Raw genomic sequence first — 17,752 nt, forward strand, 5'->3', positions numbered from 1 at the left:
TCATGGACTGTAATGAGAGTGAAATAAAGATGCTTCAAGCTGCCTACAAATTTCGCAATAAGGGTATCATGCATATGTTAATCGATCCGAATCGTCCTGCGACCTCCTCTCCACTTCCTTCCACGCCCTTTGCATCTCCTTCCTCTTTTTTTTCTTTCTCCTAATTGAGGATCTCTCTCCCCCGTGGAACACTACCGCTTAATTCCCAATACTCCACACTTCTACTCCGATGATATCAAATTTCTCCCCTTCCTCACTCAATGGCTCGTTTCCAAATGTAGGACAACTGCTACTTACGCCCTTCTCAAAGGTATCGTCTAACCAGAGTCCATAATGTCCATCTCCACCTCCTATTGATAAGAACCCTGCTTCGCAGAACATCATGTAGTCGTTTATTCCAGAGTAGGGGAAGGCTTTGAAGCGGATTCGTTCGGGCGTGCTGGCGCCTGATTTAATAGAGGAAGGGGATTTAGGAGGGGGTTGGGAGAAGGTTGGCGAGAGGAGTGAAGAGGGATGGGCGGGGTTATGGTTTTGATTTTGAGGAGCGCCGATGGTGGTTGAGCGTTGCAAGTTTGTTGTGTCGGAGGAAGGGGGAGGGGGAAGATTTGCTAGGAGTGAGGAAGAGAGGATGGTTGCGCGCCAGAGGAAACATTCTCCTGTGCCGAAATAGTGAGGTGCGGGGTGCGGTGCTTCTGTCAGGTATGCGCCAAATAACTATAGTCAACAATCTCATTAGCCAAATGCCCAGTCTCAAACGCGTCGCAAAGACCTCCAAGATAACAGCAAGACAAAAGATAAATAGAAATACGTACCCCACCCTCTCCATCCTTAACAACCAATACAAAGCCATTCCTCAATCCCCTCAAGTCATCACACTTCTTGTAAAGCGTCCCTAAGCTAACCCCATCCTGTTCCAAGCTATAAACCAAATTCCATTCCTCACACAACTGTAAGCGTGGGGGAACCAGCAATCTAATTTCCTCCGCCAATGCGCGACTCAACAACTGCGCAGAGGGATCTGTATTTTCTCTCCACCCCTTCAACGTCACCGGATACAAAGGCGGTGGTTGAAATGGCGATGCTGTTCGATGAGGAGGTGTGTAGACACCTTGAATACCATTTTGTGCTGAGGAGAACGAAGGAGATTGAGATTTTGCGAGATTGGAAGTATTGCTGTGATGATTCCCATTGCCGTTACCCGAATGAGTAGAAGGTTCGGTGGAAAAACGTCGCAGTAATCCAGTGACTGCGGTGGAAATGGTCGGGACAGCCCAACTTGTGGAGCTTGAGAGGGCGGGGGTAGAGTTGCCGGACGAGGACATGGGTGTTTCGTCGTGATAGCGATTATTTGGCATTGTGGATGGATGCGATTGTGAATGCGGTGTTGAAATAGTTTTACTGCATTAATGGATCCACTGGTATGTATATGTCGTGTATGCTATGCGCGTGTGCTCCTGGAACGTTTCGTGGTTTTGTTCCGAGGATAGCTTGGAACCTTTATATGATAGGAATGTGATAAGTATACCTAGCTTCGTGGAATGTATTTCAAGATTGTAATTGTAGTAATTGAAAGCAAGAATTCTATACTTTCAAAACTATCATAGTTGTACTTGAGTCATTGGTTGGAGTGAATTCACCCATTCGTGGTCTGATGAAATGAAAGATGTCGATTGTCGATTTCCAATTCCCAGTGCTTTGATTGTTGAAGGGGGGGGGGGTCCACTAAGTTTCAATTGGTTAAATTAGGTGAGATACGGATAAGGCTGAAAGGTGTGCGGGAGCCAAGAAATGTTTGTTTGAGTGGTAGATTTCAATGTTTCGATGCTAATGTTCATCAAAAGCTATTAAATTAACGTTTATATCTCATCTCGTCTTTGGATTCTCTTTATATATTTCTTAGCAAGATTTGATTGTTCCGTCCGATACATAAAACATATTTCCAATTATATACAAAATCCCAAGTCGACGGTTCAACGACATTCATAGCCGTTTTTGTACGTTATCAAAATGAACGATCGGATGATTTAATGTATGACAACCTTCGGAATGGATTCCCATCTAATCGTACATTGCATCAATTCAATATGCTGTATCACCATATCACAAATTACATACAAATCTGCACTTGAAACCCAAACAAGCAGATCATATGTCAAGAATCTTTCAATCATTAACGAGATATCTATAACTACCTGTTATCCAAGAATCTCTTAATCCCCTCAATAACACCTTCAGGACTTGGCTTCTCAGCACAAACATCCGGTTCATAATCAAAAGTATTCTTAAGATAATCCCTCGTGGTGGGTCCAATCGTCGCTATGAAGGTCTTTCTCTTCCCATCCTCCTGTTCATCCGCTCGTTCTATCTTCCCAGTTTGGGAATCTAACATCCCGAGTGATCGTAACATAGCATCGCATCCTGTCGGTGAAAAAACAACTACCCATCTCGTATCCCTATTCTCCGTCTCCTTCAATAAAGCTTTGAAATCTTCCTCAAAAGATTCCATTACTCCCGTACCATAAACCACAATTTCGTCGACTTGAATTCGCTTCTCGGCTGATAATTCTGGATCCATCAATGTTTTAGGAATGATATCTCTCCTTTGCTCTCCAACCATGAAAAGTAGAGATGGTTTTGTTGAGCGATCCTTATACCAATTCCCATAATGTTCTAGCATGTAATGTGCTAACGCTTCTCCATTTCCTGATTCGGCTCCAAATATATTCAAGGCGGGGGTTTGAGGTGTCGATCGTAATGCTCGTGAAGTAGCTGGGCCGACGGTATAGACTGGTATATTTTGTAGATGTGGCCATCCATCGGTCTCTAGAGTATCATTAGTAAATGATCTAAACGCTCAATCAAATAAAATTCAACACATACCACCTTCATTCTTCCCCTCCTCCACCAGCTTAGCAAATAATTCCACAGCCCTCTGACTTGTGAAAATCAAGCCTCCGTATTTCTTTCCCTCTTCATTCCCAATGCTCCTCTCCTTAAGTAACCTCTTAACCTCATCCACTCCTTCATCCACAAACCTATGTTCCAATACCGGCACAAAAATCGGGTCAAACCCCCTTTCACTCCCCTCCACCCCTCCCCCATACCTCATCGCATTAAAGGTCACTTCCTCAAACCTCTCCTCGTACCCATCATTCGGCACACTCTTCGTCTTCAATAAAAACGTCGGTATTCTACCCATTCTTTCCATTCCTCAATTTCCCTTCTCTCCTATCTTCCAAGATTCTTTCGTGTCGTAATTTCTGTAGATCCAAACGTCAAAACCTCACGATCGTGAAAAGGACATGAAACTTTATCCATCCATCCCACTTGCGGGGCACATGTCGGAGAAATGACGATTAGCCTCTGCTCCAAGCTATCAGAACCACACCTCTTGCTATTCGTCAATGACATGTCAATCTTTTAAGCTTAAACCATACCCCTGTACCCCTGTACCCCCATGCGGAAAATGCGGAAAAGGCCGATCATTTTCCTTTTCTTACAAACCAGAGCTTCAATTATTAATGGATCTAGACATTTTTGTACATTTTCCAGATTTCATATATCTTTCATCTAATCTTCTTCCTTTATTCGAATAAGAAAAGTGAAAATGGCAGACGATACACAGGATGAAATCACAAATACATCTGCCGTGAGCGCGGTCGCTCCTCCAAAAAAATATCCCAAAGGTGTAATCTTGGGAAAAGATGGAAAACCGTAAGTCATACATACTAATTCCCCTCCCCTCCCCTCCCTCCTCTCAACCACATCTTACCACATCCCCTACATCCACGGAAGCCCCAACTAACACTCCCTCCCCCAGCTGCCGCTCCTGCAACTCCTTCGCTTCCTTCACCAGCACCACCAAATCTCTCCAAACCTCGCAAACCTCCGCACCCAGCACGCCCAGCCCACCCACCGACTGCCCCCCCGACATCGAAACCCTCGGCCGCGCCTCCTGGACCTTCCTGCACACACTGTCTGCCTCGTACCCCAGCACCCCCACCCCTACCGACCGCACCAACATCTCCACCTTCATGAGCCTCTTCTCCCAACTCTACCCCTGCTGGACCTGCGCCTCCGATTTCCAATCCTACATGGCCGAAAACAAGGTGCGCACGGAAAGTCGCGCCGAGTTCGGGAAGTGGATGTGCGAGGCCCATAATGATGTGAATCGGAAGTTGGGGAAGAGGGAGTTTGATTGCGAGCGCTGGGAAGAGAGGTGGAGGACGGGCTGGAGGGATGGAAGATGTGGGTAGGAGAAGAGGGAGAGTTGTAATGAGTTCAGGAGCTTGAAAATGAATTCGGGAATCTACAAAGAGGGAGTTGGGGCTGGGTTAGTGGCAAGGTATATTATGATCTGGTGAAGTGGGCAGAGGTTCGAATATGAAAACATGGAAGAGATGGTCTTGTGAAATGGAATGGGAGGATGTATTATATGAATGGGGAGAAGGTGTACGATATGATATATGATGAGATGAGACAAGATGAGGTGTATGATATAATGGCCAATCCAGCATAATCCAGCGTTTCGGAACAAAATCAAGAAGATTTGTGCATGGAGGGAGGTAATCTCGACTCGAAAAATGTATATGAATTTGAGAAGAATTCTCTTCTCATGACAACTGTATATGAATTTAAGAAGAATTCTCTTCTCATGACTACACTAAGAAAGCACAAGAGTATAGGCTTGATGTATAAAGCTGATCTATTTCGCTAATGATCTGGTGCTAACTTTAGTCGCTGGCGTATGCTACCTTCTAATCAACATCTAAAAATACAATTCACACAATTCTTCTTCCCCCTACCATGACAATACATACAATCGCCCATCTACTATCTTAATCGAACAGATATGTATCAATCCCACTTCCTCAACATCAACTTCTACCAGCTTTCCGTTTGCTGTACAGGTTCCACTACATTGATACATATCGAACTCAATCTCTCCTCGAACACTCCAATCTGTCCCAATTCAGAAGTAGTTTCTCGAAGCCGTAAAATGAAACTTTACGAGCAGGACCCTTATCATTCATACCAGAATCAGAATCTTCGTCGTCGGCATCATCGGTACCATCAGTATCATCCATTTCCGCCTTCTTCTCGCTGTTCTCGCCAAATTTTCTTCTCTCTCCATTGGATGCATAAGCAGCAACACCAAGACTCAAACCCCTAAACCCAACCCCAAAGAAAACCGAAGTGGTATTACCACGTCTTTTCCTTTTTTTCTGTCCTTTTACCCCGAGGGAATTCAAGCCCCAGCAATCGGCATGAAGTTCTTCAATATTGTTATCCGCCTCTAATTTTGTGAGTGTGCTCCTGCTTTTATCATTGGTCTTTTGCGCGGATCGTGCAACAACATCCGATTGATCTGGTGGCTCTCTATCTTCATTACTATTCCCACTACCTGGGTTCGAATCATGACTTCCCCCAGATCCCGAATATTCTTTATCTTGTCGATCTTGTGGTGCCCGTTGACGACGATTGACTGACCCTGGTTCAGGACAATCATCATCACTTGACGATGTCTCGTCTTTCTCACTGTTTTCTTCATGAGATTCACAGCTTGAATTTGAACCTGACCCCTTATCTTCTTCCTCTTCCGTGTCTGAGCGTCCCTCATTCGGCTGTTGGAGAATTGATACTGCTTCTCTCAAGTTTGTTTGGGAGCCCACATCAGCGAAATCCATGATTCTATCCAATAGCAAGGGTCGATATCCATTTGATCTGTTAGAAATCTCATTACTGACGGGCCGGGCGAATGTTGCGACCATCATACGAAGAGAGCCTGGAGCTACACGGCCATCTTGAGTGGATGAATTAGATTCATTTGGGAGAAATTGAACAGGAGCTAAAGAGCCTGGAGTTACAAGACTAGCTTGTGAAGATCGATCAAAATCGCTCTCAAGATTTCGAATATCAAGTGCAGAGATTGAGGCTGATAATATAGTAGTCATTGTCGTCCTTGAATCCGAAGGTAAGTCGTTATGAGATATCGATGCACTAGTAGACGACGCAGTCACCATCGTCATGGTAGAAGTTGATGAAACTGACAATATATTTTCACTTACAAATGGCCCTTCTTCAGGAGCAATATGTGTATCGTTTCTTGCTCTCCCGACCACTTGCATCTGCATGTATCTATCCTCACCCCCCGCATACGGATTCTGATCCTTATCTTCGCATTGCCGAGCAATCAAGGTGGAGGAGGTCTCCAATAATCGTGGATCGCTTTTAATATTGATCTCTTTTTCTTCTGCTTTCGTTGCACTGGGGGTCGCACTGAGGCTCGTGTTGGAGGGGATGGCACTGCTGGTGCCCGTGCCCACGATGGTACTGGGTTGTCTGATGGCTTCCAATACTCTTTTATTGCTCTCAGAACGCGTTTGCTCTTGCTCTGCCGTTTCTGCACTGGAGCTGGTCGCAACGCTGTCGGTGGCCCTTCTGATACCCATATTGTTCGCGTCTGTACTGGGTAACGTGGTGGGTTGGGTGTTGGCTTCCAATATTCTTTGATCGCTTTTAGAACGGATCTTAGTTTTTTATACTTTCGTTTCTTGGGTGGTGCTCCAAGACTTGCTATGTGGCTTGCACTAGAGCTGACGCTGAACCTGGACCTGGGACTGGACCTGGAGTTGGACCCAGAGCTGGACCCGGAGCTGGAGCTAGCACCGATTATGAAAGTGGTTCTAGCAGTGGCGATTGCGCTGGAGCCGTCTTTCGAAACTTGTTCATCAATCTCTGAAGTCACTTCTGTGCTGCAATCACCTGTTTCTTGCACCAGTTCCTTTTCCTCTTCTTTGGTTCCAATTCCTATATTATCGTTCTCTCCACGGAACTGACTAATGGGGGACTTTGACGGCGTTGCCATCTAGGTTTTTGAGGCGAGTGTGATGCTTGTGGTGGTTACCGCACTAGAGATGCGTGTCGCGAGTGTTCTCTCGACGTCGACTGCACCACTGTCTCTGGAGATTTGCTTTCCTCCGCCGAGTTAGACGCTTGAGATAATGTTCCTCTGACTTCCTGATTCTCCTGATGCTCTTGAGTCTGCTGCGAATCCATCGACTGTCTAGTGACAAACTCTCAACGTGTGATGCACCGATGTAAAGAATAAGACAGTAAATCTATATCCCAAAACGAATGTCGACGAGAACAAAACTACCTTAGCAACAAGCCAGAAGCAAGAATTGTATAAAGAAAACGAATGTTATGGTTATTGCTATTGTAAATCTATAAATTATGGATAAGTAGTAAGAATTATGAGTTGGTGATGAGAAGAGAGAAAAGAAAAGAAAAGACGAAAAAAATCAAAGTCCTCTCGGGTTTAAATACGATGAATTGAGTAAATAAACACACCAAATCGTTCTTGCTTCATGTAATGTGGAAATAGCATGTACATCACTATTATCCCCTTCTACTCTTCCCTCCTTAATCTGTCCAAACCATATCCGGAAACCGCGATGCAGTCGAGCCACGAACTTGATCTCATGAGAAATGGACAGAGAAGAAAGAGGATTTGACTAGGAGGAGTAAAGTATACTACCAGGTACTACTAGGTACAACTAGGTAGTCCACATAGATAGATGCCTAGATATGCAGAGATCCCGCGCCCGAGTATTTTCAGAAAGTTTCAGCAATTTCGATGTATTGTATTCAATACATCTTTCCTCTCACAAATTCGAGATATCGAACTATCGAACTACGTCAGGAAACCACATTTCTACAAGACTACGAGTGCCGAATATGAACGATCACAAATAACAGCAGAACCGAATTACCAAAGAATATATACTCATGATTGGAAAATCACCACCAACCGGAAAAGGAGGGAAAAAATGTTCTTTCTGCTCGCTAAACGATTGGTTGCTAGTACGAGTTTATCACTACTACATTTATTCATTCATCCCCTCGGACTTCCTTGCTCATCTGATAACAAACGCGTATTAAAAGAACTGCGATATACACAATACTTTTGTGTTCAAATTTAAGGTGCGGCTATGTAAAAAACGCACTTTCTTCCATCTTCCGTCTAAAACGCCTGGAATCCGATCCCAACTCCGACCCTTTCCCATGCGACTTCATATTCTAAGTCGTTTCGTATGATATCATGTGTTGTATCATTTGTATATACAATCATCAACCCTCTCCGTTTCCCAATCCCGACCCAACCGCAAAGGAAGATGAGCACAAGTGCTCCTCTATCACAGTTCATCTTTATTTCCCTTCTTATCCCCATCCTTCCCGGCCACAATCCTCTCCAATGTCTCGAACACCTCTTCCGCTTTCTCTTCAACCTTGTCCCTGACTCTCCCTCTCCTCTTCTCCTCCTCTTTGCCATCATCCTCTTGTCCTTTAACTTTATACTCCTCTTCTTCCCCAATCTCTACGTTCGCCGCATACTCCGCAATCCTACTAACAACCATTTCCTCAATTTGCTCGCCCCTACCTGCCGCTACTCTCAAAATCAAATCATTCAAGCTTTGTCTTCCCAGAATATCCACATGATCTCCGGTATTTGGACCTCCACGAGGACTAAAACGATCTGGTTCGTGAGGCATTTCGTAAGTCTTAATTTTTATACCTGCTGGATTATAGCGATGATATTTCCAGCCACGATTACACATGTAACCGACACTGAGTAGATTGACGGTTCCATCACCCTCGCCAAGAATCACGCCGTGATCTATATTAGCTTGGGATAAACCGGTGTCGATTGTAATATTGAGGGACGAAAGGGGATTATCCGAGTGACGGTAGAAATAAGCACGTTCAGTTGGTTTACCGATACCTGTTGAATATTAGCATTGGTAAAGGAAAAGCTTTGATGATAGAACAGCATACCATAGAAACAATAAATCTTCAGATTTGGCGCGAGAGGTAATCGTGTTTCAAGTGGATTGATCCATTTTTTTGGATCCTTTTCATTTGCTTCCACTTCAGCTGTAGTATGGGCTACACCATGCGAATAGCTACCCTTGACTGCCTTAATATACCAATCTTCCGTGGTATTAAATAGATAGTCTAGAGATTGCGATACCGTAAGATTTCGATACCCCGTTGATGTATTTTGGTTTTTGAAATTCAGGAATTGTCCATAGCTGACTTCCTGACCTGGAGTATCATCTGGTGCCCAAGTTGCATTTCCCCAAACAGCATCGCCTCCAATTGGGAGCATGGAAGAGATTCCTGGCATGGCTCGGAAGAGCTCGGCTCGTTCTTCTTTATTGAGGAATTTTTCGAGGCCATAAACTGCAAATGCATTTAGTTGCGCGGTATCTTTCATCTCTCCTGATAGCACAGCAGGCAATCCTTTGAGAGCTCCGAGCATGCATCCACTAATATTGATCCAAGAATCAACATATTTATCAACCCAATCATCTCCACCGTTTCCGCCACTCGAAGATGCTACCCAATGCATGAAATAGAACAGCACTTGACCACCCATAGAATGCGAAACCAAGACCACCTTTTTGTTTGAAATTTTACTGGCCAATTCGATATGCGTCTTCAATCTTGTGAAGTATTGATCTCTCACCTCCAAATTCGCATACGACAATCTCCAATCATAAGCCGCCGTGTAACTATTCGTAGGATCGTAACCAATCGTCGCCAAGTTCTCCAGTATTTTACTCCAAATCCAATATCCCGTTATGAAGAAATCGGCAGCGTCAAATCCTTGCGCAGCTCTCAATTTGATTCCGGGAGGATCCAGTCCAGTACGCTTGTCTAACATAATATGTCTTTTCCATCCTTCTTTGTCGGCAACTAAAGCTCTCATCATAGTCCAACTTCCCCACAATCTTTTGCGAAAATAAGGTCGTGAAGCATTAGTCGTACCCCAAGATTCCAACCCCGTCGAGATGACACCTGGAACCATAATGACTGGATGATGTGCAAGAATTCCCTGCGACTTGAGATGTAAACCCACAGAGAATGAATCATAATTCACAGCTTCCCTTTCTCCCTTCTACAAACAAACATTCATTAGCCTCACATTTAACCCGAAACCTTCCCATACCCAACTTTCCCCTATAACCGAAAGAGGGATACAATACAGAAAGGCCAGCACCTACAGCCAGATCCCTTGCATCCTTCACAAATCCCGCAGGCAACACATCCATCAGACTATCCATCGTAATCCCCTCCAGCATTTCCGGCAACTCGAGTAAATCATTCTTGCCCGCGAAAAACCCCGCTATCACCAAGCCAAAAAGTCCACCGAGGAAAAATATAAATGTATTGCGCCGCTTTCTATGTTTCCGTTCTTTATGTGTGAGGACTCGAACTACGGGCGCGAGACGCACCTCTTCGCCTTTTGAGGGGGAAGAAGAACGGGTTGCTGGAATAGAGGGGGAGGGGGATGGCGTCGGAGTCCCGAGGAATAGGCGGCGGAAAAGGGACATGATGAGAGAGCGAAGTTAAGAATTTATGGCGAGAGAGAGAGTGAGCAAGAGAATGAGAAGAAGCAAATAGATATCAAGTCATCTCTTCATTGTCAGAAAATGGAAAGTCGAAATATGAAGAAAGGGAACTTTTTGTTCACAAATAATTTGGGATCGATTATATCGATCCTTCTAACTTGAACCTGCCAAGCTACGTAATCGCATTGATCTAAATTGTTTGCGTGCTTAGCGGCTTGTTCGGAATTTAATGTTTTCCGTTCTCATATTAATTTTTGATTGGTTAAAAATAAAGATTGACAGGGGATACATGAGGTATTTTTACATGTGAAGAAAGAAACAAAAACTTTCCCCCAAAACATCTCAGGATTTCAGGATTTCAGGATTTCAGGATTTCAGACACTCAATCATATTTTACCGAAGTTTATCCAGGAGCGGCCAGTTCCAGTGAGCCAGTCCAACCTATCGGATCATTATCATCATCATTTGTCCCGTCGTCCCCTCCCCTCCACCCCTCCACCCCTCCATCAAGATTCATTCATCCCATGCATCACAAGATACCCAAGACATCCAACATAAGTAGAGACCTCACGAGCAACCATTTCGATAATTTCTGCAAATATGGCTTCAGAAATCAGCTCTATAACACCTGAATCTACAAGCAACAAAGATTTACCAGCCGAACTACGATATATACAATATGAGCATTCACTCGAAAAACAATATTTACCCTCCATTCGAGCCCTGATATCCAAAGATTTGAGCGAACCCTATAGTATCTATGTGTATCGATATTTTCTATACCAGTGGGGAGATTTGTGCTTTATGGTATTCCTCCCTTTTCATTTCCCCCAAAAGACAAACAATCAATAAATTGATTCATTTCCAAATACAACTAACATTCCCCAGGCACTCGACCCCTCTCTCCCTCTAACCCCCACAACTACCCCTCCTCTCCACGGCATCCTTATCGCCAAACTCGAAACCCATTCCTCACACTCCCCACCCACCCTCCGCGGATATATAGCCATGCTCGCAGTTTCATCCTCATTTCGCGGTCAGGGCATCGCAACCAAATTGGTAAAATTGGCCATTGATGCGATGGCTGCCAGAGGAGCAGACGAAATAGTTCTAGAAACCGAAGAGGGAAATGTGGCCGCAATGAGATTATATGAACGATTGGGATTTGTGAGGAGTAAGAAGTTGAACAGATATTATTTGAATGGGAGTTGTGCATATAGATTGGTGCTGCATTTGAAGAGGGTGGGCAACATGAGTGGAATGGTGGAGGGAAGGGATGATGATTATGTTTAAGGTCTATTCGTGAGGGAACATGAAACACCTATTGATGGTGAAAGACCAATCTTCGAACGTCTAGTACTATCGCAAAGTAAGGGCGGTTTGGAGGTAGGGATGGGAACGAAACAGAGGTAGTGATATGGGGTCCCGGTGACAAGGGGAGAAATGCTGAGGATACATGATGGGATTCTGCATTCAGTCTTATACCCTTGTCCCAACTCATCAGCACCAACATGCGGTTAACTGATAAAAGAGGGTTTCCGTACAACTTGTCAGTCAAGAATAGTTCCTGAGACGGCGATGGCAAGGAAGAAGAAGATAGTCAGTTCAGATACGGGCCCGCCCCTATCATCTTTGTATGAAGAAATTTGATAACCGACCAAAAGAGTAAGTAAGGGTTATTCACTATCCTTAAGGGATCTTTGTACCAGTTGATACAGTAAGATACTAGACAACTCCAATCTTACCAGCTTGTACTGAAAATAATTATCTGTAAATTTCAAATTTGAACACTCCATTCATCAAACTCGACTCTTTAAATCAAACTCCGGGAATTTCAGAACGATGCCTCCTTTAAAGACGCCAGGTAGCTGCTCATTTCATATCATTCTCCTCACCAAATAATAGATAGATAGATCGATACCCAGGTAAGTAGGTAGGTAGGTAGGTAGGTACCCCATAAAAAGAAAGAAAGAAATATATAAATATAAACCTCAACACAAAACCCAAACCCCACCTCACTATCTTCTCTCTACAACCCATCTCATCTACTTTAATCTATCTATCCTCTTGCATTCTATTTTCCTATAAATACATACCTAGGTACGTATCACAAACGCAAAATACAAACTACATAGCCTCATGATAGATTCTTCTACTCTAGAAACTTTGTATTCGAGATAGCGAGCCGATAACTGGTGATGGCGAGTGAGTACCTAGTAGCTAGTAGCTAGGTTTCTACTTCTATGGAGATTGTTATTTGTGTAGATACACAAATCTTTATAGGTATCTATAGGTATCTATTCAAAATTCGAATCCGGCCTGATTATTCATGATTAATCGTGGAGTGAAGAAAGGAAATGGTTGTTCGCTTGAGGTTATTGAATACTGTATGTGGGTTTGGTAAAATGCATATGTTGCTTGCTTGCTTACTTCCCTAAAGCTACACTGATATTCTAGCTAGATTTCTGAATGAGAAACTCTCTGGGAGAAGATATTCCTAATCACGAGCTGATTCGCTGTAGCTAGCTTTACTAACATCGTGTCGGGAAAACATTCATGGTAGTATCATTGTGATTGTGATTGATCTCAACACAATTCCAGGTCCTCAGAGCGCTGGGAAAAAGGAAAACGTGTTGATACCCCTTGAGCATTCTCTTCTCAAAAATCGTCACATGCATCCTCAAGCCAGATCAGACCGTAATTCTCACCCCTCAATTTCTCAACCAACCCAGCATCTTATTCATAATTTACCTGATGCAGAGCCAAATCACTTGGTTCCTTCTTGATTTTCCGAAAGAACGAATCCACCTTCCCATTTTCCTTTTTGAAAGCGTGAGATCTTAATCCAGCGGCTGTGGAAGGAGGAAGAGGAGGATTTTTGAAAAATTCAAAGGAGTTGTAGAGAGAGGCTTTGATATCGTAGGGATTGTTGGAGGAGAGTTCGAGGTAGGTGTATACATCTAGTGTCCCAATGGTCAATCTCGTTCCACCAACGCAACCTCGTCTAGCTCTTTGATAGGATATAGAGAGATATATAAGGCTTACTTACCGGCTTTGTAATAGATCGCGCCTTTTAGAGTCCGGTCAACCAACCCTAATTCTCGAATGGCTTTCAAGACTCGATACACATCCATCTTGTCTGAGAAATCTTCGGTGTAGATACATACGAGCCGTGATTTTTGAAGCAGGCCCATTCCATCTCTGGGTGCTACTTTAGCGGATATACCGAGAGAATTGGTGGAGGTGGCCTTGGCAATTGCGGCCCAGATTTCGTCTACTTCGGAGGGAGGAGAAAATATCATCCACTGAGGAAGAGTTAATGTTAGAGTTCAAACGTGGACATGGTAGAGAGGGAAAATTGGAATGTCTGGTGACTCGGATGTAAATATCCGATATGTATTGAGGGCTATCCGAGAACTACTCGGACACTAAACAGAGGGGTAAGCAGCTAAGATGTCCGGTGCAACAACATAAGCGAGATACACATGCCTTCCCACTAGTACATCCAGAATCAATAGCTGTATCTAGAATTTTCTGGACAAGGATCTCTTTCTCTTTATTTATCATCCGATCGATTGCAACTGTGGACTTCTTTGGGTTTTCTTTCTCGATGGTATTTCGAATAGTGATCAGTTCGTCAAGTAAACGATTCCCCTCGGTTACACACCTCGCCCAGCTATTTACAAGATTAGTATGTGAAATATGCTTCTCCAAATTCCCTTGGTCTTGGTATCCAGTATCACTCACTCGGAATGTTCTCCAGGAGGGGCTTCATCGTTTACCGCAGTACCTTTTGGAACCTTTCGGAAAGGATTGGTAACATATATCCACGGAGTTGATGGAGTAACTTCAGTACTTCTTGGTGGCATTCGTCGCAAGAAATCATCAATACTCTCATCAAGTTGCCATGCACATGCTTGACCTGCATACGGATTATACAAAGTTGCTTTGGATTCCGGATTTGCAAGGGCTTGGGCAACATTGGAATCTGCTTTTTCCGTTAAAGTTGGTTGATGGCTTTTCCAATATGCTGTAGCTTCGAAGTCTGCAGCACGTTCTTCAAAGGACGCTTTGGTTTCAGGATCACCTAATGTGAGGGTTAGCAGTGGGATAGATGAGGCACCATGGCTGAATTACCATAGAAGTCTGATTCATCTGATAGATAACCTTCGTTTTCTAATCCTTTGGTTTCTTTTCCATTCGCCATGATGTTTTTGGAAGAGACTTTCCCACACGAACTCTCGGGTGACAAGTGAGTGAAGTTGAAGTTGGAAATTGGAGAAACACGTAGATGAATTATTGATGTGTACACGTAAAGCGGGTATTATATGACCACTGGATCAATGAATATTGAATAGATAAAAGTAATAGTATTAAGATATGTATGGAAAGAGATGTACCAATTAACAAATTGGACGGAAGATGTGTTGAGGGGAATTCACTTCAAGGAAGGTTATGCACGGACCACAGAATGTTGTCTTTTGATGGGCATCCAAATCTTGCTTTCTAGGACGAGAAGCAGAGGTGATTTAAGTCAATTGAGATATTGAGCTTGTAGAACTTTCGAATGTTTGATGGTTGGTGCTTGGTTCCGATGTTTTGGAGTTTGGGGATACCTACTTAGTTATTGATATTGAAGTCCATATTGAAATGACATTTCCACCTAGAAGTATTCATCCCCTAGACCTGTCAACGGCAAACATGTCCTGCATACGTTTTCCTCCGGGGATGGAGGAAGCAAACACCCGAATGCATAGCAAACCACAGGGGTTCGTAGATGTTTGTAGATGTTTGGTGAAGAAGCAGTACGTAGTATAAATGGCGATATGGTTATGAAAGGAATGGAAACGAAGCGAACATTGTGTGGTACTTATTGTGCCTCGATCCGCCGCTGCCCCTCAATACATTCGAGGAATATATTGAGGCGGCGAGCGGGATATATAGGAAGGATGAGGATTGATGCGCAAAAGAGAATCCATTGGGTACCTACCTAGTACCTACTAATCCTTTTTGACTTTGTGACTTCTTCCAAGGTTGTTCTAGATCCCGAGGTCTCGCAATTAAACCCTCCAGGGCTTCTGGTGACTTCATCACATGTGGTGGCGGTGCAGTGCAATGTGGCTTGAATTCACAATACTTTTCCTTGGAAACATTTAAACCTTGAGACAAGATCAACATAAAAAAAAAGAAACGAAACATTTAGAACAGACATCTCTTTCTCTCATTGCACTCACTATATTGCTAGGGGAATCTTTCATGAGAAACGACTCCTCCATGCCAAAAAACCATCAATCAATCAAAAATGGCCTCAAAGATCGAAGTCCTTGATTCTGATCTCTTGGACCTCCCTCCAAGTTGCATAGAATTTTGGCCAAATAACCCTTCATGGTTCGTGATTGGTACCTATGAGTTAGACAAGGAAGACGAAGACTCATGGGTAAATGTTGAGAAGGCTTCGAGTGAAGTTGTTGTGAAAACAGACTCTTTTCCCAATAAAGAAGGAATAATCTCTTCCGCTCCTTTGAGTTTAGTCGATTATTCTCACGAACCACTGGTTTTTGTGGAAGATAGCGATGTTATTTCGGAAGAATCGAAAGACCAATCAGAACCTCCATCGACTCTCCAAAAAAGAAATGGGAGTGTAATGCTATATCATCTTGAGGATGGTTCCTTGTAAGCATCATTCGCGAGCTTATGTCCTTCTTGTCACCTCTGATATGATTAGGACCCTTTGCCAATCACGTCCATATCCATATGGTGCGATTTATGATCTTCACTTCTGTCCCACCGACCAAGATTATTTTGCAGTTTCCTCCAGTACGGGCAGAATATCTCTCTTCAAAATAACGACTAATGAGGATACTTCTCCCGATATCGAACACGTCAATACATGGAAAGTATTTGATGATTCCGTTTTGATCACCTATTTTGCATGGTGTCCTTCAACATCCACAGATGGCTACCTATCTTTAGCTGTAACAGCTTCAACCGGAGTCGTTCAGATACTTAACATTACTGGCGCTATATACGGCAAGATACACGGTTCGGACTTACACATGAGAAAGGAAGAACCGCCAGTATCATTGCATTCCTTGAAAATTCCATATTCTGGCGAGGAGCCTCAATATGCATATTGTTGCTATTGGGCTTGTCATCCTTACACATCTTCCGAAAACTTCCACGGGATCTTTTCAGGAGGCGATGATTCGAAACTCCGAACCTGTATTCTAGGAAATCCCCGTAATAGGGATAACCATGTTGATTTGAATTTACAAACGTCATACTCGGGGCATGATGCTGCTGTTATCTCTATTTTACCATTACCATGCGGGGGTAAAAGATGGATTCTCTTAACTGGTAGTTATGACAACAAAGTCAGAGTCATTGTCATGGAATGGTCCCACGGCCCAGTAACGTACGATCAGCTTGCAGAGGAAACACCAATCGATGTTGTAGCAGATTTGGATGTTGGAGGTGGAGCATACCGACTTGAATTCCTCCACGAATATCCCAGACCAACCGAAAACGAATCCAGAATTGAGTCCAGCGACGATATTTCATTCCAAGTACTAGCGTCATGCATGGAAGTCGGCGCAAAAATCCTAAAAGTAGAACGAAAGGATAGCATCTGGAGCGTTAAAGTCCTCGCATCCATTAACATCGAAATTCCCAAATGGCCAAACCCAACCAACAAATCTCAATTATGTTATGCCAGCGCAGTTCAGCCTGGTAGAAGAGATGGAGGTCTGGTATTTCTAAGCTCCTATTTTAATAAGAGACGACTGAGTGGCACACCGAAAAAAGTACAACCTACTATCACGAATGAAGAGATGATTTTCGTTAGCACGTGTTTTAACAAGCGACAGTTGGGTGTCTATAAATTTGTGGAGGGGGGTAATGATGAGATTGACGAAATTGCAGCTGGAGTTGAAGCTCTTTGAGCATGAAATTTTTTGAATGATGGAAAAATTGGAACGTTATATTCTTAATACTCGCATTGCTAAAACTCTGCAGTTAATGAGCCGTCGGATGAAAGCTTGTTGGAGGATATTGCCGATAATATCACCAGCATCAAGATGGAAAAACACCTCGCATGTCAACAGACATTAAATCTTTGGGGGAATGACCTTAAGAAGGAACATCTGTATTTAGTTAAATATCCTGACTCCAAAAGGTATTCGAATTGTATTATATATCGCAATGCAATTTGCTTGATAAGAAAGTTTTCATGTCAGACGAATTCCACTCACTTAGCAGACAATTCCTTCTGAGCCCAAAATTTTCTCAATACAATAATTACAATACCACCGAAATTAATACATACAATCGGTTTC

The 17,752-nt window shown here is 43.4% G+C and overlaps 8 protein-coding genes across 8 annotated transcripts; 3 read left to right on the forward strand and 5 right to left on the reverse strand.

The window, feature by feature from the left end:
- Window positions 1-198: 198 nt before the first annotated feature.
- On the reverse strand, window positions 199-1,355 carry EAE97_011820 (uncharacterized protein; the record flags this gene model as incomplete). Its single annotated transcript, XM_038882334.1, has 2 exons — window positions 199-714; window positions 813-1,355. 2 exons carry the CDS (start codon window positions 1,353-1,355, stop codon window positions 199-201), a joined length of 1,059 nt encoding a protein of 352 aa, XP_038726826.1.
- Window positions 1,356-1,945: 590 nt separating this feature from the next.
- Window positions 1,946-3,363, reverse strand: EAE97_011821 (uncharacterized protein). The gene is made up of 2 exons (XM_038882335.1): window positions 2,881-3,363; window positions 1,946-2,823 (listed from the first exon to the last, which is right to left on the reverse strand). Exons 1-2 carry the CDS (start codon window positions 3,206-3,208, stop codon window positions 2,189-2,191), a joined length of 963 nt encoding a protein of 320 aa, XP_038726827.1. The 5' UTR covers window positions 3,209-3,363; the 3' UTR covers window positions 1,946-2,188.
- Window positions 3,364-3,532: 169 nt separating this feature from the next.
- EAE97_011822 (uncharacterized protein) lies at window positions 3,533-4,773 on the forward strand. Its single transcript, XM_038882336.1, has 2 exons — window positions 3,533-3,714; window positions 3,821-4,773. The coding sequence occupies exons 1-2, from the start codon at window positions 3,608-3,610 to the stop codon at window positions 4,254-4,256; spliced, it is 543 nt and encodes a 180-aa protein (XP_038726828.1). The 5' UTR covers window positions 3,533-3,607; the 3' UTR covers window positions 4,257-4,773.
- Window positions 4,774-4,937: 164 nt separating this feature from the next.
- On the reverse strand, window positions 4,938-6,452 carry EAE97_011823 (uncharacterized protein; the record flags this gene model as incomplete). Its single annotated transcript, XM_038882337.1, has 1 exon — window positions 4,938-6,452. One exon carries the CDS (start codon window positions 6,450-6,452, stop codon window positions 4,938-4,940), a length of 1,515 nt encoding a protein of 504 aa, XP_038726829.1.
- A 1,746-nt stretch (window positions 6,453-8,198) lies between these two features.
- On the reverse strand, window positions 8,199-10,400 carry EAE97_011824 (uncharacterized protein; the record flags this gene model as incomplete). The annotated part of the gene is made up of 3 exons (XM_038882338.1): window positions 8,199-8,785; window positions 8,839-9,964; window positions 10,071-10,400. The coding sequence occupies 3 exons, from the start codon at window positions 10,398-10,400 to the stop codon at window positions 8,199-8,201; spliced, it is 2,043 nt and encodes a 680-aa protein (XP_038726830.1).
- Window positions 10,401-11,018: 618 nt separating this feature from the next.
- Window positions 11,019-11,711, forward strand: EAE97_011825 (uncharacterized protein; the record flags this gene model as incomplete). The annotated part of the gene is made up of 2 exons (XM_038882339.1): window positions 11,019-11,225; window positions 11,307-11,711. 2 exons carry the CDS (start codon window positions 11,019-11,021, stop codon window positions 11,709-11,711), a joined length of 612 nt encoding a protein of 203 aa, XP_038726831.1.
- A 1,443-nt stretch (window positions 11,712-13,154) lies between these two features.
- On the reverse strand, window positions 13,155-14,625 carry EAE97_011826 (uncharacterized protein; the record flags this gene model as incomplete). The annotated part of the gene is made up of 5 exons (XM_038882340.1): window positions 13,155-13,378; window positions 13,468-13,723; window positions 13,908-14,094; window positions 14,166-14,505; window positions 14,556-14,625. 5 exons carry the CDS (start codon window positions 14,623-14,625, stop codon window positions 13,155-13,157), a joined length of 1,077 nt encoding a protein of 358 aa, XP_038726832.1.
- Window positions 14,626-15,616: 991 nt separating this feature from the next.
- On the forward strand, window positions 15,617-17,725 carry EAE97_011827 (uncharacterized protein). The gene is made up of 2 exons (XM_038882341.1): window positions 15,617-16,091; window positions 16,144-17,725. Exons 1-2 carry the CDS (start codon window positions 15,721-15,723, stop codon window positions 17,357-17,359), a joined length of 1,587 nt encoding a protein of 528 aa, XP_038726833.1. The 5' UTR covers window positions 15,617-15,720; the 3' UTR covers window positions 17,360-17,725.
- The last annotated feature ends 27 nt before the right edge of the window (window positions 17,726-17,752 follow it).

This window comes from Botrytis byssoidea (genome assembly GCF_014898295.1).
Source record: "Botrytis byssoidea strain MUCL 94 chromosome Unknown BBYS_042, whole genome shotgun sequence".
Classification (NCBI taxonomy): Eukaryota; Fungi; Ascomycota; class Leotiomycetes; order Helotiales; family Sclerotiniaceae; genus Botrytis; species Botrytis byssoidea.

Coding starts and splice junctions, on each gene's coding strand:
- EAE97_011821 (XM_038882335.1), bottom strand. CDS start 3,208: ATGGAAAGAATGGGTAGAATACCGACGTTTTTATTGAAGACGAAGAGT. Junction 2,824..2,880: donor GGAGGGGAAGAATGAAGGTG/GTATGTGTTGAA, acceptor ATGATACTCTAG/AGACCGATGGATGGCCACAT.
- EAE97_011822 (XM_038882336.1), top strand. CDS start 3,608: ATGGCAGACGATACACAGGATGAAATCACAAATACATCTGCCGTGAGC. Junction 3,715..3,820: donor TTGGGAAAAGATGGAAAACC/GTAAGTCATACA, acceptor TCCCTCCCCCAG/CTGCCGCTCCTGCAACTCCT.
- EAE97_011827 (XM_038882341.1), top strand. CDS start 15,721: ATGGCCTCAAAGATCGAAGTCCTTGATTCTGATCTCTTGGACCTCCCT. Junction 16,092..16,143: donor CATCTTGAGGATGGTTCCTT/GTAAGCATCATT, acceptor TGATATGATTAG/GACCCTTTGCCAATCACGTC.